The sequence below is a fragment of the Barbatula barbatula genome (genome assembly GCF_947034865.1).
Source record: "Barbatula barbatula genome assembly, chromosome: 23".
Lineage (NCBI taxonomy): Eukaryota > Metazoa > Chordata > Actinopteri > Cypriniformes > Nemacheilidae > Barbatula > Barbatula barbatula.
The window spans coordinates 18,578,839-18,604,415 of NC_136786.1; the positions used below are offsets into that span (position 1 = coordinate 18,578,839).

A 25,577-nucleotide genomic window follows, 5' to 3' on the forward strand; every position below is an offset into this window, starting at 1 on the left:
AGAGAGACACAGAGAGAGAGAGAGAGAGAGAGAGAGAGACACAGAGAGAGACACAGAGAGAGAGAGAGAGAGAGAGAGAGAGAGAGAGAGAGAGAGAGACAGAGAGAGAGAGAGAGAGACACAGAGAGAGAGAGACAGAGAGTGAGAGACACAGAGAGAGACACAGAGAGAGACACAGAGAGACACAGAGAGACACAGAGAGACAGAGAGACACAGAGAGAGAGAGACACAGAGAGAGAGAGACACAGAGAGAGAGAGAGACAGAGAGACAGAGAGAGAGAGAGACACAGAGAGAGAGAGAGAGAGAGAGAGAGAGACACAGAGAGAGACACAGAGAGAGAGAGAGAGAGAGAGAGAGAGAGAGAGAGAGAGAGAGACAGAGAGAGAGAGAGAGAGAGAGAGAGAGAGAGAGAGACTATATGTTGTCCATGTTTAACTCGCTTACACTACATTAATGTCACAGTTCTTCTTTCTGATGCGTTTTAAGAAACTCCCAGTCAAGCGTGTGGACATCACGTGGCACTGACGAGTCTATCTGTCCGTTCACTTCTGACAGCCTTCCAAGAACCGCATCTCCGACCACTGACCACACACAACGGACACCGGCTTTATTTCAACAACCCGCCGTTTTCTCCAACGCGTGTTTATCAAAAATGTATTTCATTAAACTTACTTTACCTGTTTGCTAACGAAAGCTAACGTTAACCGACACGCGAGCCACGCGAACCCACTTTACAGCGGCTGGACGTTCGTGCACGGTCAATACGAACACAACACAGGACGAGGATCACAGTCCGAACATATTAAAGTGAATAAAACACACAGCGAGTGCGAAACGTGTCCTACCTCAACTCATCTCTCCCGGTGTGGATGAGGATCAGCCTAATCTGATGCGCGCTCCTTCCCGCGCGCGTGCGTGCGCGTCATGCATATTCTGCAGCTGGGAGAAATCCTTCCGTAGAAAAGATATAAAAACAAATCCAACAAACACGCTTTTATTAACCCTGCATGCATGAGCACACACGTCAGCTCAGTGATGCACGTGACCAATGCATGCGGTCATTTAACGTGATACATCAGGTGACACGTATGAAACCTTATGTGTGATTTCTTTAATAAAACATAGAATCGATAGAAATAAAGCGTGCGTTTTAAGAAGCCGGTTTGTGCTTTTATATTCGAGTAATTTCTAAAACAACGCTATCATTGTAATACACACGAAGAAACATGGCACGACATCTAGCGGCCAGAAATACTAACTGCGTCCCACTATTAAAATAACTACGGTCTCAAAATGATAAGAAACTTTTGAGGAGAAATGTTCGATGTATTTCATAAACGGAACTCGTCAAAATAACTTAGTAGTAAGTTAATAAGTGCGACTTTAATTAAATACACTACGTTCACTCAGACTCTACGCGATCGACGGGTTACGCTCTCGTGGGCGGGCCCAATCGCCAGTCGTCCAATCGGCGTCTACCGTACAGTGCGACTTCGAACGGAAGCTGTGACGTATCAGCCGAGGCACGTTCACCATTCTGTGCGGACGATCGGTAGTGTCAACAAACACAAATATTCAAACATTTTCAACGATATTTCATTAAATGATGGACTCCACGGCGGTAAGCGAGCAATGCGGACGATTCGAGTCGTTTGTGTTTTTCTGCACGTTATTGTTTAGCGGAACTAGCTTGTACGAACAGGATCAAATGTGCTAAACTGATACAAGAGCTTGAAGTTCCCGTCGAGCACGAGCTTGACTTTGTTTTCCTGAAGTCTTTAAGTCATTCCTTGTTTATGTTTATGTAAGGCAGGTAGTGTATACAGCAGGCCTACGCAGGAGAAGAGCCTTCTTCCATCAAAACAACTGTAGTGTTGATTTTGGGCACTTCGTGTTATGCATTGCATGACCTTGTCAATTGTCAAATGCAGATTATTCACCACATTCTGAATGAATTAAAGTTGTATTTTTGGTAGTTTCCGGTTAGTCATCGAATTATGAGTGACTTCTGACGTGGCCCACCCTAGACATGCTTCTATCGCGATGATAAGGCATTATTATGTGCAGGGGTATTGTGTCTTGATGTAAGTGATCGGATAAAGTTGTTTGAAAATGAAAGACTTTTTGTTTACAAGATGTCCAAAATGGCTGCATTGGCTCTCATACATCAGCTGTTTCTTTCTCATTTATACTTTTCTTTCTGTTAGCGCGCTGTTATTGAAACATATATCAGTTATAGATGACTATAGACTATAGAATGATAAATGACAATTGAATATTCTTATTAATGAAAGCTAATGTTGTGTCTAAATGGTATTTTATATTTGTTTAACACGTCCTTTACGTTCTTCATCTTCAGTCTTTATTTTACAGCCTTTTTGCAACGTAAGCTGATTTTTGTGTGTTGCCCATGTTGAGTTTGGGCTTTCTAGTCACTTTTTATGTACTATAGTACTTAATGATTAGTATATTTACATTTAGTCATTTAGCACAAGGGTCCGGGACCCCCAGGGGGTCTCCAGAATGGTGTAAGGGGTCCCCAGAACATTTTTGAGAAACTAAAGACAGCAAAAGTAACTATATACTGAAGATTATTCCAGTTTAACTTTTTCAAACAATATGTTGTCTTTATAATATCACACTATTTGTCTGACAGTTTTAATGCTTCTTTATACAAAAGTTATGACCAAGACCCAAAACACCATGCAAACACCATGGTGGTATCTTAGTACAATTTTAATAATGTGCCATTTCTTTATTTTCTATTTTGCAGACCATTGGGGGGTTCATAAGCACCCTCGGTGAGATGGGCTTCGGTGAGGATCAGATACAGGCGGCCATTCAAGCGGGTTTCTTCTCTGTGCGGGAAGCTGCTGAATGGTAAAAATTCTCCAGGATGTCACATGCATCTGCTTTGTATATCTGTGGATTTTGACATCATGCCATGTTCGTAAAACACAAAAGAAGATATTTTGTGAAATGTCTCGGTGGTTCCGACATTCTTAAAATATCTTCTTTTTTGTTCTGCAGAAGAGAGAAAGTCCTACAGGTTTGGATTGACACAAGGATACAATTATTTGAGTTTTGAGTGAACTATCCCTTTAAATCTAGCAGATTTAAGGTAAAAGGTCAGCATTGTGGTTCACAGTCAGTCACCCTCTCATTGTGGTCCATGTTTGCTCTGTAGGCTTCTGCAGGGTGGGAGTCCACGGCATAAACTGGTCAAGCAGCCTTCAGGGCCTCTGGAGACGGCATTCTCTGCGTTTAACCCGCCTAAAGATGCTCTACACACAAACAACAGCTCACAGTCTGCAGCAACAGGTACTAAACTAAACATTACCAGAATTTGTTCAGTGACTGTTTGTTTTTGGTAAACGCAAGTACACTTCTTTCAGAGTGGGTTAACTTTGTACTGGGAATGGAAATGGGATTACAAGCAACCTCACGTGTGTCATGCGGTTTTATGCGACACAAATGCGGGTTTATCGAAGTTATGCAATGGAGAATGCATTTTTTAGGTCCTTGTTTGGTTCTGGGACCCCCCTCGGCGCAGGAACACCCACCACTGGAAACACGAATCAAACAGGATAAAAGTAATTTCCATGAGCAACAGAGGCAGCGGGTGGCACAAGAGGCGCGAGCGGAGAGAAGACATAAGAAACAGGTAATTCAGTGAGCAGATACATCAGGATTTTACATTTTGGTTACCCGTGCAACTAAAGATTTGATGTTTAACAGGAGCGAGAGTTGGTATTAAAGAGGATCGCAGAGGACCGTCGCACCCAGCAGATGAAGGCCCAATCCGAAGCCACGGCCGAGACGTCTTCATCCAGCGGAACAGGTCAAAGACTCGGTGGCCGCGTGGAGACAACCGTAGACAACCACTGCATCCTTATGGTAAGCGTTTATGCTGGTAGATCAAATTGCTAACCGATACGACATCTAACCTGTTTGATTTCTTCGTGCCCTGTGTTGTAGATCCGTCTTCCCTCTGGGGAGTCCATGCGTGAACGTTTTCCAGCAGACACGTCTCTCAGTCACGTCGTCGAGTACATTGTTGGTCGACACCCTTTACTCCCGGCCTTCTCTCTCCTGCAAGGATTCCCCCGGAAGCGCTTCGCTGAAGCCGAGCTTGCCTGTTCACTCCGGTCTCTGGGACTGACTCCCAACGCTGCACTTTGTATACAGACCACGCCCCCCGAGACGCCTCAGGACCCGCCCAGTCCAGCTTCCCAATTGGGCGTCGTGGAACAAGCAGAGTTGGAACTACCAGAGGTGGCGAGACCACCCACTGACCCCCCTCAAGAAGAGGCGGGAGCTGAAGGGGATCTGGTGGGGCCTCCGCCGTTTCCCCGTCAACTGTGGGAGGAGGCAGTGGGGTATGCTGGGATTCCTGGGGTTGGACCTCCACTTGCAGATCCCGCTCACCGTTGGGGTGAGAAATATGAAATTTGAAATTCAATTGTCATAATAGTTACTACATCTGTAAATACATTAAACAAAATTTTGTATTTAAAGGACGAGGCAATAAACTGGTACCAGCTGATGCTGAAGACGAAGAACATTCGGAAAATGAGGAACAACCAGAAGATGAGGTTGTACCTCCGTATCATCTCGACGGTATGCACCGGTTTGTTTTTATTGTAAATATTTTGTCAAAAAAATGTAAGTAGTGCCTTCCACAATTATAGGACCTAGATTTTAGGGAGTGGTAACTAGGGCGTTGCTAACGTGGTGCTCAGTGGACCATGAAGACAGTCCTTCTCATAGTTTCCAATCTTTTTTCTCTATATCTGACTTTAATGATCTTAATCGAATTATTACAGTAAGGCCTGCTAGTTTTAAAACCCAACAAAAACGTATTTGGCAGACACTTCAAGGAAAATCCTGAAGAGATCGTAAAAAAAAAGGGTGTTGATATCTGTTAGTCTGGAACGGGATAAAAAGCTCGAGTTTAGGGACGAGATCAGGAAAGCAGAATCTACAGGAATGGTAATGAGCACACAGTCTGCCAACGTTTCTTCAAAGGCTGTATAACCTTCAAGAATCCTTCAAAACATCTTAAAGATTTGCAGGTTCTCAATAAAGGTCATTGTTCATGACTATCATCAGACTCAGTCAAAATGGAGAGAATGAACCATAAAAGGTCTAAAAGAGGAAAGAAGCTATTTCATAATTTCCTTTGTTCTATGTTTGGCTCGCAGCAAACCATCATGTGAGTTATGTTGATGCGTTGTGTAATAAAAGACCTGCTGTCATTGAACAGGAGGGAATGATGTACGTGTGTATCATTTGTGTTAAAGGTCCAATGTGCCATTTTTGGTGGGTCTCTTGAAAGAAATGCAATATAATACACATAACTATGTCTTCGGAGGTGCATAAAGACCTTACATTACATTTTTATTGTCTAAGACTGAACTACACTGCCCGTCTTATATTTTGTTGGACCGCCTTTAGCTTTTATTTCGGCACGCATTCACTGTGGGATCGTTTCGATAAGCGTCTGCGATGTCCAGAATGTAAACGTTTCATTTGGAGGTTGCGTGCTAAACTGACTGGTTTGAATGGGCATGACTCATCTGACCTCTCTACTGTTTATGCTGTGCTCAAGGATGTCAAATCATTGCTTGTATAAGAAATCCAGGAAACATGTTGGGAAAAAGGTGAATGACCTGAACTGTTGCAGTCAAGGCCTGGTTTATAAGTGAAAGTAGTTCTCTCTGCCGCATTGACTTTGAGGATTTTAGACGTGCTATACGAGGGAATAACTGGCTGAGAAATGTTCATTTGCACACAAGAGACGAGCAGGAATTAAGTGCTGCTGGATTAAAGCGCTCTCTCCTGTGAACATGCTAATATATGGTAATTATCTTAATATGTGTTGTTTTCCTGGAAGAACTGTTGCAAGATGTACTTTAGGATTAAATTGTTTACTTGCGTACTGTACACATAAATCATGGTTATTATATGTGTTTTCTAAGTATCTTTTAGACTGCTGTAGTTTACGACCTGTTTTCCTGATAGAAAGTCTATATTGGGATTTTTGAAATGGTAATTTCCAGGCGTGGAAAATATCATCAAGTATTTTATCTGCTAAATAACAATTGTAAATGGGATTAATCATATGCTGTGGAAGACTGAAATGTACAACACGTGATACAGATCGTACAGTATTATTTTAATAAACAAAACATGATCTTGGTCTGGCAGGAATGCCGCCGTTGCCCTTTTTCATGGAGAACAGGGCGAGAGGGGGTCTGGAGCCCAGACATCACTGGCCTGAACAGGGTAACAGACTCAGGTGAGAAATACAAACAGGTGTGAAAATTAAAGGTAATTAATTTGTGTTAATTGTTTTCAATTTCAAATCGAAATATCGCACATGTGCATTTCGCAATATGCATACGAGCTATTTAATTATTCGAAAAGTTATGTACGGTTAAAGTTTAAGGTTGATGAGGATAGTATAGCATCTATCTGGCACGCGGATGTTAGTTGGGATATATAACAAACAAAAATAATTTTTGCGACGCGGATTGTTGATTGACTTGCGTCAGAGCATGCGTGCGCATTATAGAACAACATTTGTTTTATTTATATTTGCTTGTTTACAAAATGTCCGATTTGTTTAATGCAACAGTAAAAGTGGCACATGACCTTAAGCCAGGAATCAAATACGGGTCACTTGAGGCACTATATGCAATATACTGTTTATTTGCTCTGACTGTAATTGGTTGATTGTTGAAGAGAGGCGGAGCCTGACATCGCGGAAGACCCTGAGGTGGAGCGTGCGTTACGAGGGGCGGCGGGTCAGGCGGCCGTGGAGCGGTTACAGAGAGCCGCCCATCAAGACGAACAGCAGTCAACGCACGGGCAGCCCTCACCGCCCAAAAAATCTTTCAAGACACCTCGCGTTTCCACACTCTGCTCCATGGCAACCAGAGCCACCGTTTCTCTCATGACAGGTCAGGAAGATGTGACGTAAATTATCGCTCTCGTTTTAATTTGCTCATGCACAAAAATACATTTTATATATTGAAACATTCTGAAATGTCACTAATAATCACCTTCTCTCTCAGCTCCCAGCATGCAGTACAGCAGTAGCCTGGCATGTCTGACTCCTGAACTGGCCGAACTCTTATTGACTCACATGGCTCGCGAGCGTCTCCTCCGTCCTCGCACGATGGAGCTGTTCTTCGGCTGCCCGCTGCAGAAGTTTGTCCTGAACTGTTATCCGTACACCACTAATGAGATGCTGCGGCAGCTGAGGGCCTTTTCCTGTCTGAAGCATCTCAGCTTAGTCAACTCTCCTCTCATTACAGGTCTGTTTCTTTTGTGCCTTTCAGGTTTTATATTATAAACATCGATATGCTTGAGTCTTTCTTGACGCAAACCTTACCAGTTCCTCTTATCTTTTGCAGACGCCGGTCTTTCTGTTCTCTCCAACCTCTCAAAACTACAGCATCTCAACCTGTCGTCCTGCTGCAAGCTAACAGACAGCTGTCTGCAGCACATCGCAGGTGAGACACACGCACTACACCGCATGAAATCCAAGAGCAATCGTCACGTGACGAATGACTGACTCCTTTCCATCCGATCTCAGGACTCCGCAGTCTGACGTTCTTGTCTCTGGATCAGACTAAAGTAAGCGACGCAGGGATGGTGATGTATCTACAGTCGGGTTGCCCTGTACTCTGCCAGCTGAGTCTGAATCAGACGCCCATCACTGACAGCACGCTAACAGTTCTGCCCACGTGTGTACCGCAGCTACGGATGCTGAGCATCAAACACACGAAAGTAATAAACACAACTACATGTTAAGGTTGTTTTTAAGTGTAAGATGTTTTATTTTTAGCTTACGTCTTCTCTCTCTTCAGGTGAGTGATGTATCTGCGCTCGCCGAGCTCCGAAACTTGCAGACGCTTCACCTTGACAGCACAGGTGTGCAGGAGAATTCTCTCCAGCGTCTGGCAACCCACCCTAGCCTATCAGCGCTCAGCCTGGCCGGCATACCAGTCGCTGATGGAAACCACACACTGGAGATCATTTCAGGTGAAACCCATAAAGAACAGTTATATTATTATATATACAGTATTATTATTAGGGCTGACAAACGTCTAGAATAAAAGTTTGGGTTTACATAATATTTATGTACTGTGCATATTCATTTTGTATTCAAAACATACACACACATGTACATATTTAGGACATATTCACATGCATTTATTTAAATTGACCAATAACTTAAATTACACAACAATGTTTATTAACTTTTATATTTTTCTTAAATGTGTACATACATACAAGATTAATAGGCACAGTACAATGACATATATTATGTCGGCACAAAGTTTTATTCTGGATGGATTCTGGTGGACAGCCCTAATTATTATACTTAGTTAATATCATTATATATTATCGTGTGATCAGTATTGTGTGTAATTTCAGCATCTGGTTTTCTCTTCTGTTGCAGGTCTGAGTCTTACCCAGTTGACCCTGCCGGGACGACACTCTGTGACCGACAGTGGACTTTCATTTCTCTCCAAACAGACGTTTCTCTTAGAGCTCGACCTGACAGATTACACTCAGCTCACAGACCACGGCATCATGAAGCTTTCCAACATGACCAGGTAGAGCTTTCAGCAAAGTCAGAAATCCAAGACGGATGCGTTTTAAATGTCGTCTTGAGTAAACCCAGGCATTTGTGTTCCTGCTACGTCTTCAGTCTTTGTATTTTCGCATTAATGTATATTTAAGATGAATCAGGTGGTTGTTTCTGTTATAAGGTATGTTTCCATCTCGTTGCAAAGTTAATGCATACAATTGGAATATCGCATAAAACATTCGCAAATGTAGAAGAGAATGAAATCCGTTCCCAGTTTAGTCCTGAATTTGGTAACAGGGATGGGATTTTTCCGTATAAATATGGATTTCTGTATTTTTGGTTGACCGCTGGGATAACCCCCGTAAATTGCAAAAATTTTATTTATTTTCATTTGTGATGATATAATGGGGATGTGTGCGTAGTAATCACACAAGCCGGCCATCAGGATCCTTTCTACGCATTTTTCTGTAAGTGTCACACTGAACAACATTTTCTAACGTATACAGAAAATCCCAAGTCTGGAAGTTGAGACGTCTATATGATATACTTTAACATTATAATATTATGGATAGGCTATACGGAGACTAAAATAGGCCATTCCGCGATTTAATGGCTTGAAACTAATATATAAATGCGTCTATCCTGAATGCACACATTTAAATGAACTCAAACTGCAACATGCAGCGTTTATTACATGCAGATTAATGAGGACAAACGCTGTATGAATGACGTAGATGCGCCATCTAGTGGCTGTATGTGGAAGTCTGTCAATTGATTATTGCTGATTACAATCGAATTAAAAGTAGGCCTAACATTCATTCGTTACATTTATATAGTGCTTTTCTAGGCACTCAAAGCGCTTTACATTAAAGGGGAGAATCTCCTCAGTCACCACCAATGTGCAGCATCCACCTTGAAGATGCGACGGCAGCCATATTGCGCCTGAACGCCCAGCACACACCAGTTTATAGGTGGAGAGGAGACAGAGTTATGAAGCCAATTGGTACATATGGGGATGATTGGGAGGCCATAATGATGGAGAGAGGCGAATGCAGCCAGGATGCCGGGGCTGCACCCCACTCTTATTCGAAGGACATCCTGGGATGGAGTCAGGACCCCTAATATACACTATCCGATGCATTTCATCTTATCGCATACAAAATCTATTTGACTCAATTGTGCGCTTGGGCGTTTTCACACAGAATATTTTTTATCTGCATAAAAATAAATGGAAGCATGTCTCAAATAGGGCTGTTAAATGTCTGTGTAATGATTATATTAATGTTGTTTATATGAACACATACGTTTTTTACCTTTTAGAATAATATCAAATCAATAAATGTTTATATATAATTTAACTTAGATATAAACCTAAATATACATTACATGCATATATTTTCTAAAAAATATATAATTAAACACAAACTTTTATTCTGAATTTGATTAATTGCGATTCATCGTTTAACAGCCCTAGTCCCAAACGCTTTCATCGCAATTAGTTGTAAACCGAATTCTTAAACCTTTCCCTTTTACCAATGATGGGAACGTAAACCCCGCCTCTTTTACCTGATAGGTTGAAGAAGCTGTCTCTTAGCAACACTCAGGTGAGTGATGCTGGGCTGCAAGGATTGGTCAGTCTAAAAGAACTCCAGGAACTGTGTCTGGACCGTACTGCAGTCACCAGCAGAGGCGTGGCCAACCTGGTCACACATTTACCACATCTGCAGGTACAGCCACCACCAACATTTACTAAATATATAATGTTTAAAACATACTCAAAATAACCATTTCGTTTGTTTGTATCATAGGTCATGGGTTTGGCTAGCACACAAGTGGGCGATACGGTGATCAGACGAGGTTTAGTACACTGTCCTCAACTGCTTAAAGTCAACCTCAGCAAAACCAGAATTACAGATCAAGGTACCGATCAAGGTTCATTTAACATAAGGTGACAATAAAAACGCTTTTCTCAAATGTGATGTTTGTATATTTCAGGTCTGAAGTTTCTGTGTCGTATGCAGTTAAGTCAAGTGAATTTGGATGGTACGGGCGTGACTCTACTTGGCATTGCCAATCTGATCTCCGCCTGCCATCATTTGACCAGCGTCCGAGCCAGCAATACCCGCGCCATACCACCAGACCAACAGTCTGACGACGACGATATCGATGACGACAACAGTGCCACCAGTGCATTACGATCCTAGTGTTTTTGGGAGAAATTAGTACCAAGATGAATAAACGGTGCAGTACTACAATCTCACTTGAGTTCGACAATCAAGTTGAATGTTTTTGCAAAAAAGTTGATATTTAGACGGAAAATTTAAACATGCGCGGTTTAAGTTTACATTTGATCTCTTGACGTTTAGATTTTTTTTGCTAAAGCAAAGTTAATGGTACATCAAAATATGATTAAAGAAAATGTTGACCTCTAGGAATACAGCAAAAATAGAAAATCCATCACTGCAATGTAGTAATAATGACGCTTCTACAGCCGGACCCAGATTATGACGAACACATGTTTGCATGACAGATGTTGAGTCGTTTACCCGGTGTTTAATTTGAAAAGAACATAATTTTAAAACTAAATGAAACGTAATCATAGTTATTAATGAGCTGTTAAGAGTTTTTTGGATACACACGGCACGATTGATAAACTGGAAGGTCATTTAGTTCAGGGATTACGTACCAAAGTTTGCGTTGAGTGTTTTGCATGTTACCGAATCCATCAGAAATTTGAAATGGTCCCATATGTCTGTTCATGTATTATCATATTTTAAACTAACTGGAAAACAGAGGTTAGCCTGTTAACACAGTCAGTGTTTCTGTCAAATTACTGAAATCATTTTTTATTTGTTAATAATCAAAAAAACATCAATACAGTAACCATGCAAACGTGCGTGAAACGGTGCTTGCGAAACCAAATGAAGCATCACATCATTGGCATTCGACTGTTTCAGTAGGAGCGTCAGGCTCACGTTTATGCATTAGATCTGTACCTTTAAACATCTGAACGCAATAACATTTGAAAAGAGTAGAACAATAACTATATTCAATCACATCTGGAGGAAAGGTCTGTACATCAATATCTCAATTCTGAACTCAAACACCTCAAATGCAAGGTGCTGTTTCATGACATGCAGTCAAAGACGCAAAACTCTTTCCTCAAAATGTCATGATAACCACAAATGAATTGATTTCCTATATGTGCATGTCTCTCTGACATTAACCCATCGAATGCTCCTCAGTGTTTAGAAAATGTTAGTTCTGTACACGCTGTATGAATTTCCAGATTGTCTTAACATGTTATAACGTGTAACCAAAAAATAAACAACATTTGTTAGGAAAACCTACTACTGTAACACAAATTCACAGAATGGCAACGTGTGTGTGATGCATGTTGTGCTACTCATTTATTCATTCTGTCTGTTTGAAATATAGTTTGAAACGTTTTCCTGTGTTACTAGAACATGTACAGTTTATTGTCTAGAAAGCTAGTATGTTTTAAGAGTATTTTGTACTTTAGGCTTACAGCATTAATAAAAATGACATTTTACAATGTTTCTTTGTTTTTCCAGATTGAATTGTGTTGCGATCGATAGATTTGGTCTTAAATCCAATGTAAATATATGACCTACTTCTAGCATAACAAAAAATTAAGTGTATCATTATTTTATGATTAATTCTGTTTTCTGAATGTATTACTTTACCAATAGTGTTAAGTCAAATGGGCCGATGCAACCCAAACCTAAAATTTTCTCTTTAAAATAAAATTATACGTCTACAAAACAGAAAACATACAAATTTGATAAATACCACATGGATAAAAATGAATATAGCAACTACTGCTGCTGAGTTTTCAAGAGGCTGACGAAAGACAAAGGTGTGAACTTGTAGCCAGATCCCTCATAAAACTTGTTCTGAAATTCAACCCTGAAAAAAAACGTATACAGAAAATACAGTGTTATATATAGTAAATATTATTGAAAATCTCAATTTGAACTCGAACATTTCTCATCAAATTGACACAAATCTCCTCCACAATCTCCATGCAATTTGTCTCTATATTTTCTAAGGTTTTGCCATACGTTTGTACCCTGATAATAATATCTCTGATATTCTGTCATAATGAATTATGTGATGCATTTCTCACCAGTGTAGCCGCAAGGCGTGCAGAAAAGCAGAGAGACCCTCCATCACCAGAAGAACGGTCACCGTGAGAACCGCGAAAGCAGCAAAAACCAGTGCTAACATGAGAGAACCCATACCAGAAGAGAACCTCAGTCCCACCTGAAGAACCATCCGCCAAAGCACCTCTGACAGCTCTGTGGATGAGAGGGAGGCGTTATACGTGCTCTCGCATGTGTTTGAGATCAATAGTTTGCAGAACAAACCCGCATGAGCCAGACTGAGCGCCCAGAGCCGCAGATACGAGGCCGTGTTGGAAATGCAGCCCAGGCAGAACTCGATCGTGTGGATGGCCTGATACACGAAGACGTCGCCCATGCTCACCTGGAAATGAAGATGAAACCAAATGATCTTGATGTCAAAAGAAGCGAGAGCTACTAAACTGAATAAAATGACTTGTAGATTTACTTAATACAATCCTCGTGACAATTGGCACAAAGTCAAATGTGCTGCTGCAACGTATTAACCAGAATGATGTACATTTGACTTAATAAATACATTTAGTTTTTGTTAAAATATCAAAAACGTTCTCTAAGTCAAACTTCCCGGATCACTTACTTTCATAATGATATTTTTTTTTACAAATTAGATGGTCAAAGACTGGTGGTCTCTGTAGCATTAGCACAATAACTGCTTAATGAGTGAAATAACAAAAAAGTCTTTTTACTGAAAAATACTTCAAATTACAGTTCATCTGGAAAACTAATCTCCCAATGCAGTCAGATACAAAGCAAGCTGGGAACTACAGATCAACTGCCAAAGTATATGTTATATCTACAAAAAAAATGTGTGTAGTCTCAACACAAAATAAATAAGCAAACGGGTTTAACATATGAAAAGTGAGTTGGAATTAATAAATAATTTGTTCAATTAAAATTACTCAAAGTTAGGAGATTTTATTCTTTAAATGTTTATGTTATTTTAACTAAATGTTTTTGTTAAAAACTGGAACATCATTATACATAACAATTCTTTTCAGTATACAATATTCCTGTAAGATGTGAAGCATTGAAGATGCTCACTGTCTCATCACTGTGATGTTGTGAGAAGGACGAGCGCTCGTCTGCTCCATGCTGATCATTCAGAGAGTTTCCAAACACCTGTAGAAAGAAACATGTTCAAATAAATATACATCACCCTGAATATATAACATATCTTATAGAAAATGTAGTCAGTATGCGGTGACAAATTAAAAGTAAAGAAATGCTTCAAAAAAGTTAAATGAACAAATAGGTTAAAATAATTTGAACTAATTAAAACGTATTATGTTAAATGATTTGTGATTGTTTTATTTGATTAGATTTTTTAATTTTTAAATGAAATTAAATGCACATGAGTTACTAAACATAATTATTTACCTTACGTGCAACGTTCCAAATTTGGCACCTAATTGATTTAAACATTTTCTTCAATCGTAAGAATCCTTTTGAAACTCACCTCCTGTCTGGTTTTCATGTACGTTCTGTAGACGAGCAAAGGTTTCACCATCAGCATCACAGGAACCATGAGGACAGCCGTCACAACCAGACAGATCTGTACAGCTTTCTGAAGAGGGTTACAGTATCGGTCATTATTTGTAATATGGACCGCTTCAACTGATGCTGTTGGAAACGTGAAGAAGGAATACAAACCTGTCCTTTATAAAGGAGATGATGTTGAGACTGATAATCAGACAGCATCATGTTAATGAAGAGTAAGAGAATGCTGGGAGCCACGTCGGATGGTACGGCGATGCACCATTTGTAAAGGATGAGGAACACCAGGTATCCAAAGAGAGAACAGAGGAAGATCATCCGTGGAATGAACTCGATCAACACGTCCTGGAAGTTTCGAAAATATCTGAAAAACAGAACGATGAGAAATCGGTTCGTAATACAATGTATGTCACCTTGTAATGTGGAAAAAGGTATACACCAAGATTAATATATGTTATTGCGGTTTCTTTTTAAATGAACAGTATCACATCATGACATTTCAGGCCACTGCATTTACGACGAGTAAGATGAACTAAAATGTAAACTTGACTGAATTTATATGAAATAAACAAATACCCACGTGTAGTTAAACAAGCTGAGGGTCACACCAAAAAGCATATGACTGACTCCCAAAATCACAGACATCTTCATTTTGAAGGAGTTTAAAAACGACAGCTTATTTGATGCAATGTTCCAAACCTAAAAGTCAAAATTGGAGAAACAAAATCACATTAGCGTTGGTTTGGTTCGAATGAAAGTGTTAAAAGGCAAAAGTAAAAACCTGGTTGTTTTAGCTTTGGCACAGGAAAAAAACAAGATGTTGAAGATGTAGAGAGCTGTTATGTCAACTCTTCATTACCCATAATGCAACACTAGCATCAATGAAGGTTATGTTCAATTCTTTATTCTTCCTTTTGATCATGAGGGGGATGACTTATATGTTTAGCAATGTGTATAATAAGGGCGTGTTTTGCACATACATCGCAATATTTTCCATAGGTCGCAAGACTCGTACATCATTGCTCTGAACTTGCTTTCACGACAACAAAGTCGCTCACGAAAAAGTATACAGCAAGATGAATATACAGTAATAAACCAATGTCATTTGTCATGTACATTATAATCTCATGTGTGAGTTATATACATTTTCAGTCAGTGAAATTGTGATTTATACACACACAAACACACATCATTTAGTAAATAAAACTAAAAAAGGGTAACTTTGAACAGTATTGCCAATTAGCTAATGAATTAACTATGTTAACAAATAAAGATTAGCCATTAAATTGAATGTTTATCATTATATTTTATTTGTTTATTATGGTTATTTGATTGTAATTTTAAAAAGCAACTTTGCATAAACTGCAAATATCATCAGAAAAGGCAAACAGCGCCACCTACTGAACAGAACAATATAAGACAACCTCTCCTGTCCTGAAGCAATATTCTATAGCCCACTGCTTTCAATCAAATGAAGCTTGGATTCAAAGCACGCCAGCATCACAAAGATGAGACGTTAAAACTTGACCAATTTAAGTATGAACATATATACATTAAAAGTACAAGGACTAACCGGATCAATTCCAAACACGTATGGGACCCCAGAATAAACCCCAGGAATGACTGGGTCCAGCTGAAGATGCTCACAATCATGTAGCGTGTCATTGCTGAGACACAGCAGAAAGAAATGTTTGTAAGATCTTGAATTAAATGCATACTGTAAGATAGGAAGCATATTTTCACCATAATACAAATCATTTGTTAGTTCAGGTTCAATAATAATATCACATCCTAATGTAAAGGCAAGAATAACTGTAAATATGAAAGGGACAGCATTTTGTTTACATACTGCCAAGGCCCGTGGGGATGAAACATGGGCTGAACACGCCAGGAAGAACCAAACACGTTGAAGGACTTTGAGAAGCAGTCGTTGTAAATCAGGCCGGTGTAAACAGAGAACATTCCCATGAGCAGAATAATGTACCGTCCACCAACCATCACGTCAATAAGCTGTGAGAAAAACACAAGGATTATGAAAAACAAATATTAGTCGACACAAACCAGACTGAATGAACTGTGGCGGTAGAAAAGAAGCGTGTGGTGTCGTGCCTCATTTTTATATTTCCTCAAACGTTCGGCCTGTGTAACGATCCAGACCGCAAACAATGTCATCACCAAACCATGACCACAATCTCCAAACATCACGGCAAACAGGAAGGGGAAGGTCACCGTCGTGTATGGAGCTACGAAACAAAAAGATAAATCTAAATCAACCCATGAGAAAAATAACATGTAAAATCTCATTTACTGTTAAACTGATTCAATGGAAAGGAAATGATGATGTCATCTCCGTCCTCTATTTCTCTTAGAAAAAGAGAGTTTCACAAATGTGTCTGTCATTAGATATCTCAACAATGTCACAAACTGATCTCAGATTTGTCAAGTTTGTTTACATTATTAAAGATCTCGACATGACATGTTTGACATGACAAGAGGAGGAGTACATGATGATATCATTTTCATCTTTGGGTGAACTATCACTTTAAATGAAACCTAACTAATATTTTCCGCTGTGCGTTCACCTGGATTGATCTCCTGATAGGTACCGACCCCATAGGCGTCAATAATGGCTTGAAAGCCCTCAGTAAAGCTGTTGGTTCTGTTGAAGGTTGGTGGCGTTTGTTGAGTCTGAATGCGGTTCAGAACTGGAGTCACACTCGAACCACTCTGCTCCTAAAAAAGAAAATCTAGTTATCAATGAAACCTTCATATTTTATCATCATTTATTAACCCTCGTGTCATGTTAAATCTGTATATGACCCTTCCATCTGCAGAACACAAAAGAAGATGTGTTGAGAAATGTCTCAGTGATTTTGCGTCAATACAATGAAAGTCAATGGAGTCCAGTGTTGTTCATTCTTCAAAATATCTTCTTTTGTGTTCCGCAGAATAAAGAAATTCGTACAGGTTTGAAATGACACGAGGATGAATAAATGATGACATGTCTTTGAAATGTACAGATGTTATCATATGCAATACATACAGATCCTTTAATCAGAGCGTTGTGAACTAATGTGAGATCTGACACCGAGCACCAGATCTCAGCTACGATCAGCTTCTGTGTGATGTCTATGTTACAGAGGTTCAGCGTGTAGTAGATGGCCTTCATCTTCTTCACTTTACTGCTCCACTCGTGTACATGATCTGCAGCTTTCATCAAGACGCCAGCGCGATACTCCTCCGTCCTTCTCAGGATCTTAAAAACACACGTGGACATAAACAAGCATTACGTTAATTTATGTTTGGACTTTCTAAAACAACACAATTAAAGGTCCAGTGTGTCATTTTTTGGAGGATCTGTTGACAGAAAGGCAATTTAATAAACAGAACTATGTCTTCAGAGGTGTATAAAGATCCTACATAATAAAGCGTTTTGTTTTTATTACCTTCGAATGAGCTATTTCTATCTACATACACCGCGGGTCCCCTTACATGTTGTTTCTACAGCAGCCCTAAACGGACAAACTGCTCTACAGAACGCGTTTCCTAAATAGGTTATCTTCTTCGTCAAAGAAACAAAAATGTGACGACATCTTTGTTCTGTGTTAGAGAAAGTGGAGTGAGCCATTGGTTGCAATTCGCAACCTCACCGCTAGAAGCCGCTAAATTTCATACACTGGAACTCGAAGGTAAATAAAACCCTGAAGCGAAAAATGTGCTTGTTTTTACAGGGATGAAATGATCAGAAACGAAGAAACGAACATGGTTCAAACAGCCACAGACACAGGTTGCCTTTTCGACAGATGTTTTGTAATAAAGTAACAAAACTGCATTGGAAATGATAATAATCTGGATTGTGACTCACCATTCGAAGATCTTTCATCTGCGTCGTGATGTTCTTGCTCATCTCCTTGCGTTCGTGCAACGTTTTTGGGCAGGAATACAAACTGGCATGAAAGCTTAGGGGATTGAAATAGAATGAAACATTTCTTAAAAATGTGTAACGAAACATCAAGCAATTGCAAATAACTATATTGCCGTTATAAAAGAAATAATATACCGCTGTCAATAACCGTGATATTAATTGATATCGTGTTAATACTACACAAATGATAATACTGTAAATAATGTATTGCCTGGTTGACACCCAAACTGTGGCGGTTTTGCACCGAATTAGACTCTCTCTGCTTCCACTTTTTTATTTTTTATTATTTTGACTGTAATTCATTGGCCAAAAAAGAGAAACACAAACCAATTTAAGATATTTCGTAGGTACGCGTTGTCCTAACAAATGTCAGATTTATTGTGTTATCTTGTTATTGTGTGAGATGTTCAGAGATAAGTGATGTGTTCATCACTTCCTCATTAATGCGTATACATACTGAACCCATCTTTAGTAATCTTTGACTTTGAGTGAACTACACTTCTGTGTCTTTGTTATTCTTTGTCCCCGGATCCGGTTCCTCTCATTGCTCCGTCGTCTAGACCCTTCATATCATAAAAGCTGTAAACCTACACAAAGTCATAATCTTACACCTGTCTTGGATTGTAGTTGTTTGTAATTCTTTTTTGCATTGGTTTTGTCAGTCTCGGGTGTTTCTTGTTACCCGGTGTATTTAAGCCCTTGTGTTTCAGTTGTCTACTGTCGGTGATTATATGGTTTATGTGGTGTTCTTTTTCATTTGCATTTAGATCTGCCTCCTGCTTGGTTCATCCCTTCACCGTGATAACAACAACAATAGTAATATTGTTATCGTGAATTGTTTCGGCTACAATAATCGAGGTATCGTGGCACCACTACACCCAGTATTTGACATGTAGATGTATTTGGAAAACATCACTCACCCATCACACACTTTTCGAATCTTTTCTCGCACGTGATCTCCCTGGACGAATATAATGAACACATCTTTCTTGGCAAGTCCCCTCTGCTTCAAGAAAGAGATTTGCTGACCATGTATCAGGAATGCAGAACACATAGCAGCATTAAAGTGCACTCATCCCCATAAATAGAAAAATCTATATCATCATGTGTATTTCAAACGTGAGCAGTACGGCCACGCGTGTGGTTTGTATCGATGATCTGATAGCGTTCTGGTGCTTTAAATATTCATGGACAAATATGAATAGAGGATTTTGGACTCGGGTGTCAGCAGATATGTTTGGTATCTTTGCAAGAGCTTACATTTAGAGTTTAATAGAGCAATGCGAGAAAGTAGGCGGAAGAATATGATGTTCGGGAAATGCTCACGTCTGTCTGGAGCTCTTCTGTGGTCTGTATCTCTGCATGCCGAAGGACAAAATTCCCATGGAAAAGACGCCAAAGAACCTTTTCAAAGGCAGGAAACCTTTCTTGTTTGATCACACCCGCTATAAATCTAAAAGCACATTTGAAGACAATATTGAAAGTGCAAATCTTATAACTTATACTATTAGTTTTTTTTTTTATTAATACATTTATTCATTTCGTTCAAGCATTTTAACGTGAAAATGTTTAACGTTTTGATTGCAGTCCAATTAATATCAATCAAACTGCAGGTGGTTTGTTTTGATTTAAGCCATAATAAATAAACAAATACAGCAACAAACACAATACAACGAATGAAAACATGATAGAAATAAATTTATTTTTACTGTATATATATATGAAGAGTTTGGTTCCAAAATGAGAACTCATAAATTCATTAATCATGTTTGAATAGTTTTATTGTGTTAGTCAGCTGTATTTGTTTACTCATTATGGCTTAAATCAAAACAAACCAACTGCTGTTTAATTGATATTTATTGGAATGCAGTCAAATAAAAAAAAAAGTCATTTTGGAACCAAACTCTTATAACTTGAGCTGTCGGCTACGATTTTGCTTTTTGACTTCAACCCACACGAGTATGTAAAGGCACCTGCAATTTTATGTTTCTAACAGAGATGGCGATAGTGAGGCAAAATGCAATGTCAGTAGTGTATGACATCAGTGACCTTTGTTTCAGATTATTAGAGATAATGTGTCAGATTTACCCCAGATGTGGCGGTCCGACGATGCTGGAGCTGCTGTTTCTACGACTGGTGATGCGCGATGAGACAGTCATACACATGGAGTCTTCTGAAGGAGGTTCAGACCCGGACATCAGAGATTCGGCCTACAACACAAACGTTAGAAAGCCGATGACCAGTGGCGTGGGGACAATAACCTAAATATTACACCATCAAAAATGTAGGACTAAATGTAATTGTCAAATTTGACAGGTGATATAACCATCTATCATTTATCATTAACTTAGCTTAAAATGAAACATTCAACCATCAAAGCATGTACTTGTAGCATTAATAAGTGAATTCATTGTGGATTCATTACAGTTATAAACTGCCAGCCCACGTGAAAAAATACTTTGATATAATATGTTTGATTACTTATTAAAGTAAACTGTTGTATTATTATATGCTTTAATGTTGATGTGATTTCAGACACAACCTAAATGCATGTCCCCTTAAATAATGCACTATATGGTATAGGGGCTGTTTCAGTCACAGCCATAGAGAATGCATTGCTGGGCCAGGAGTTTGAAAAAGAAGCCGAACGCTAGTTAAAGGAGTCATATATGACGCGATTTTATGTTTCCTGTATCTTTAGAGTGATATAATATGTTCATGCATATATTAGACATGTAAAATTGTCTCAAACCAAAAGAGATGTTTTATTTAGGCTCATCCAAACAAGCCCCAACACTTCTACGTCAGTTCGTGAGAAGCGTTGAAGAACCCCGCCCAATATGTATACGCAAAGAAAGAAGGCGTGTCTAATTGTTAAACCTAATCGTTTTAAAAAATGAAACCTTAGCTGGCCAATCAGAGCACTGTTCACAACGATTAAAAATGGAGGCGTTTCAGAAAGGCGGGGCACAGAGCGGCAACAGTAATGCGCGGTATGTTTTTTTTTTACCGGAAACACGGTATTAGACCAAATGCACACAATAATGTTGGTTTTAGCCCCATAAACGCTAATTGGGCTGTACTTCTACAGGCAGAACACACTTCAGAGTGGTGGGTACTTGCGTATTACTGTGGTTGAATGTGACAGAAACATCCATCGTTTTTGCACTCAATCGGCCTAAAGATCGGCCCTGCTGACGACATGGTGCAGCACGTCTCAAAACGAATTATTTTGATGTTATAAAAGCTTTTTTGCCATTTGAGGATTTACATGGATTCATCTCAGGACATTCACCTCTTCAAAGAAGTCCTCAGCCATCCTCAACAGAGAATCGATGTCCATGAGTTCACTGAGGTTCTGACGGAGTGCCACATGGTTATGGTTGATTTCTCTCAGGTCCTGCTCCAACTTCTCGAACGTGGACTAAAGAACATCAGTTGTGCCGTTTATTAGTCGTTAAATAAAACCGTGGAATAGATACAAGCGTCATTGAATCTAGGGGCGTGGTTTAAAATGAGGAGAATCCTCAATGTAAAACAAATCCGGAAAGAAATGTGTTTTAATGTCAGATTAAAAAATATTGTAAATTTGCTGTATTTTTCTGTAATTTCTTATCTTGTATATTTTAAAAGTAAAAGAAACACGTAAAATGCCCGAAATTTGCTGTAATTTACCCTTTTTAAAAATATGTGAATTTTTTTGGACGTCACACCAGACAAATTCTGTAAAATTACGTTTTTTTACAGTGCTGCTCACAAACATTGAAAAAAACTTTATGTTTTTAATCTTATATTTTAAGCTATTATACAGCTTTTCCTTTTCACAGAAATGAATGGTTTGATTGAACAACTATCTGCGCTTCAACTGACCAATCTGAACCATTGTTCAAGAGCAAGGGTTTTCAAACTGGGGTCCCCCAGAAATTTTCTATGAAAAAACGATAAATGTCCACAGTGTTGATCTGCTTATTTACTTTGGATAGTTTCCAGAATAGTTTTTATTTGAATCTTTCTAGTGAGTTTTTCTTACTATAGTTTTTTTGGAGTCGAAGTGAAATTGTTGCCAACTATTAAGGATTAGAAACAAGTAATTGTCTTTATAACAAATTTCAAACCTTTCTTTACACAGAAACAAATATACATCGATATACAGTATATTTTCCCTCACAAAAGGTTAATCATATTTGGGGTCCTCGGCATCATAAAGTTTGAAAACCCCTGTTCTAGAGAGCGCTGTAATAATACAGATAACATTATCTTCACCTCTAGCTCGAGAACGTCTCGGGAACAGGGGACCATCTCTTTCTCCGTCGTTGGTGCAATAACAATGTTAGATTTCACCATTTCCTTCTCAAGATACCCTGAATGATATAACATTTCAAGAGAACTCAACGTGACTGTTTAAAGAGAGATAACCACATCAGGCCTGCCGTGGCACTGTATTAAATCAATCTAGGGAACATGATGCTCGTGAAATCTTTACTAATTTTATTCTGTAAGATTTCTTTTTGAAACTTGTTAACCGTTTTAATGTGATGGATGAAGGACAAAATTTATGCAGTAGCCCAAAAGCAAGTGGGCACAAACGTCACACTAAAAATATATTTATCTTTGCATTATATTACATGAAGTTATTATCGCACAAATGTAAGTGTGTCACTAAAGGATTTTGTCTGGTTTTAAGTAAAACAATATGGAATAAAATATAAGATATACTATTTACTTTCTGTTTGTTAGATGTTGGTGGATCACGTCCATAGTTAATGTGATAAACTACACCTGCGCTTCCTCTGCTAGGACCAGTGAGAGGAAGTGACATCATCATAATGATCAGCTGAGATCTCTTTACTATCTTAATTATTTCTCATCGACATCAATGAGATTAAATGGACAGCAAATGGAAACTTCAGCTCGAGTCTCCTAAAAAAGAGCCAAAAATCTCAGAAGGGATGTCAACAATGTGTCAAACTGAACTCAGATTTGTCAAATCTCTAATCAAAAATCTATTTTGTCGAAGATCTCAATATGAACTCAAATATTTCACATCAAATTGACTCAGAGTATTTGATATCTACAATCTACATTCATTTCACAACTCACTTGCATTTGCTTTAACAATCATCTCCTTTGTTTTTATTTCTACAATGCAATCTTAGAATAAACTTCTAAGACTAAGAAAAAAATGAACGAGCAACATCTGAGAAAAATGTAGATTATTAGTTTATATCCATAAAAACAACCTTGACATCAGTTGAAAAAAGAAATAGAAACGTTCTTACTCAAAATTCTCTCCATCTTTTCACATTTCTTCACTTCTTTCACAAATCGCCTCTGAAAAGCCGTTATACCAGGATTCAGCTGAAAAAGGTCACAGATGACTCAAGGCAACATGTCAAAACAGAATGCATACAAACAGACCTATTTTGAAAGAGTCTTACATAAATTTTATTTTATTAACCTTTCTTTAATGTGCATACGGTTGTCTCTTTCTGCATTGTTTTGCATTGATCGATTCAGCCAATGGTGAGAAATGTTATTCAGGGACAAAGAAAATCCTCTATGAACCGAACAAATGTCCAGAGAACAAGTACATGAACGCTAGTGCCATTAAAAGCACACTACATTTAGAAATCAATGGAACGCAATGAAAGGTTACTTGAGTGCCAAAAGGCCGACTCTCTAACAAATGAATCCTCCATCATATCATTAAAACCACGACATCAAACCAGAGAGAAAAGGCATTTATCCGCATGGAGCAATGGCTAATGGACCTAATGATGCTTAATTACATTTTCATCTGTAATGTCAATTGTACCGTATACAGACTTTGTGGCCGCTTTCCTCCGTCAAACCAATTGTCAGCATTTTAATTCTCATGGTAGGCCTACACGAGTCACTTAGACACAAAAACACACACGAAAACAAAACCGTAAGGTTACTCACATCTTTAAACTGAACCAGCCCGAGATGTCCAAGTTCACTGATGCAATTGTGGGCGGATTCAGTCTGAAAAAACAGCTGAGAGAGACACATCTCCTCACTTCGAAAGGATGGAGACATTGTTAAAAGTGTTGGTTTTTAATCATGTAAGTGAGTAACTCATATATGCTGATGGTCGGGCTGCAGTGATTGTCTGGTTTTTGTAAGTCAGTCTATTAAATGTCTGTCTGACAGATCAATACTGCGCTTGCGTGGCCCCGGGATCAATATCGACAACACAGCTGGGTCGGCCCAAATATTAACATTTTATTAGGAGAAGAAAACCTGCAAGTCTACGGTTTCATACGCCTTGTTTTGCTGTTATGTACACATATAAATATAAATAAAACAATTGGAGTATATTTTTATGCTAAACCGGCACCTGTGGATGCATTTTTTGCCAATAGCAGTTATTAAATATTTCAAATGGATATTGAATAATGTAAATATCATATATGTAGATACCTTTGCATGTGTTGCTATATGCAATGGGTTATTCGTGTTATGTACTTGTTACCTCACCTTTAGTAATACACCTGTGTTCATTTAAAGATCTATAGCGTCTATTAAACATGCTGTAGTGAAGCTCACGAAAACAACTCTTCAAATCAACTATTCAAATCAACTGCTACTTGCTTTTTTCACATTTTGCTATTGCAAAAACAGAAACATACAAATAATAACATACAAAATGAAAAAAAGGCAAAGCTCACATTCAGGTAGAATAAGGATATAACAGGGGGTATTGAAGTATGTAATATTTAAAACATTGCACAGACATTTTCTTTTATATGTCTTATTGAAGAAATATAAGTGTCAAAGTCAGAACAAAACAAATGTAACATTGGAGATGAACTGTACAGGAAAATTGTAAATTAACATGAATTGTTTGTAAATTAAAATATTCCCAAAATGGTCAAACATTTTTATAAGAGGATTAATATCTCTATTTGTTAAAAATAACGATTTTTTTAGAAGCGTTTATATTTTCATTATTCCAACATTTCATTAAATCCAAATGATAGAGGTGTGAGGAATTGCTAATACTTGTTTGTTGTTTCCAGTATGATGTCATTTCCTGAAGTGAGGGGTCAACCTGAAAGAGACACTGAGGAACACCAGACTTTCTATTTTGATTTAAAACAAAATTTCAGGAAAGAAATGAAAGAAACACATGAAATATAAAATATTGATAACATCAGCTCAACGTAAATCGCTTTTTTGAAATGTTAGTTTTAATCTCACATCTTATATCATATGGCTCTCTCTCTCGCTCTCTCTCTCTCTCTCTCTCTCTCTCTATACTGTGTATATATATACAGTGCTCGGATCTTATAGGGGTCCCCACATAGTCTCGCAATATACAATTTATATAAAAAACACAATACATTTGTTCATAATATGTAT

The 25,577-nt window shown here is 38.6% G+C and overlaps 2 protein-coding genes across 3 annotated transcripts; one reads left to right on the forward strand and one right to left on the reverse strand.

Annotated features, from left to right (window-relative positions):
* Positions 1-1,490: 1,490 nt before the first annotated feature.
* On the forward strand, positions 1,491-13,311 carry LOC306888916 (uncharacterized protein). 2 transcript variants are annotated; one of them, XM_079447488.1, is made up of 18 exons: positions 1,491-1,622; positions 2,775-2,881; positions 3,189-3,322; positions 3,520-3,665; positions 3,740-3,898; positions 3,980-4,436; positions 4,520-4,621; positions 6,212-6,302; positions 6,749-6,966; positions 7,081-7,323; positions 7,423-7,521; positions 7,605-7,798; positions 7,879-8,053; positions 8,475-8,631; positions 10,180-10,333; positions 10,415-10,526; positions 10,602-10,847; positions 12,765-13,311. In XM_079447488.1, the coding sequence occupies exons 1-17, from the start codon at positions 1,605-1,607 to the stop codon at positions 10,808-10,810; spliced, it is 2,775 nt and encodes a 924-aa protein (XP_079303614.1). In that variant the 5' UTR covers positions 1,491-1,604; the 3' UTR covers positions 10,811-10,847; positions 12,765-13,311. The 2 variants fall into 2 exon arrangements, with proteins under 2 accessions (XP_079303614.1, XP_079303615.1); XM_079447489.1 differs by having other exon boundaries at positions 12,760-13,201.
* On the reverse strand, positions 11,429-24,340 carry LOC306888917 (V-type proton ATPase 116 kDa subunit a 1). Its single transcript, XM_079447490.1, has 20 exons — positions 24,135-24,340; positions 23,471-23,549; positions 22,455-22,552; positions 21,487-21,615; positions 20,280-20,401; positions 19,518-19,644; positions 19,112-19,194; positions 18,132-18,225; positions 17,310-17,522; positions 16,849-16,999; positions 16,376-16,509; positions 16,116-16,276; positions 15,840-15,933; positions 14,847-14,965; positions 14,423-14,630; positions 14,229-14,336; positions 13,814-13,891; positions 12,998-13,115; positions 12,757-12,928; positions 11,429-12,536 (listed from the first exon to the last, which is right to left on the reverse strand). The coding sequence occupies exons 1-20, from the start codon at positions 24,249-24,251 to the stop codon at positions 12,446-12,448; spliced, it is 2,496 nt and encodes an 831-aa protein (XP_079303616.1). The 5' UTR covers positions 24,252-24,340; the 3' UTR covers positions 11,429-12,445.
* Positions 24,341-25,577: the final 1,237 nt, after the last annotated feature.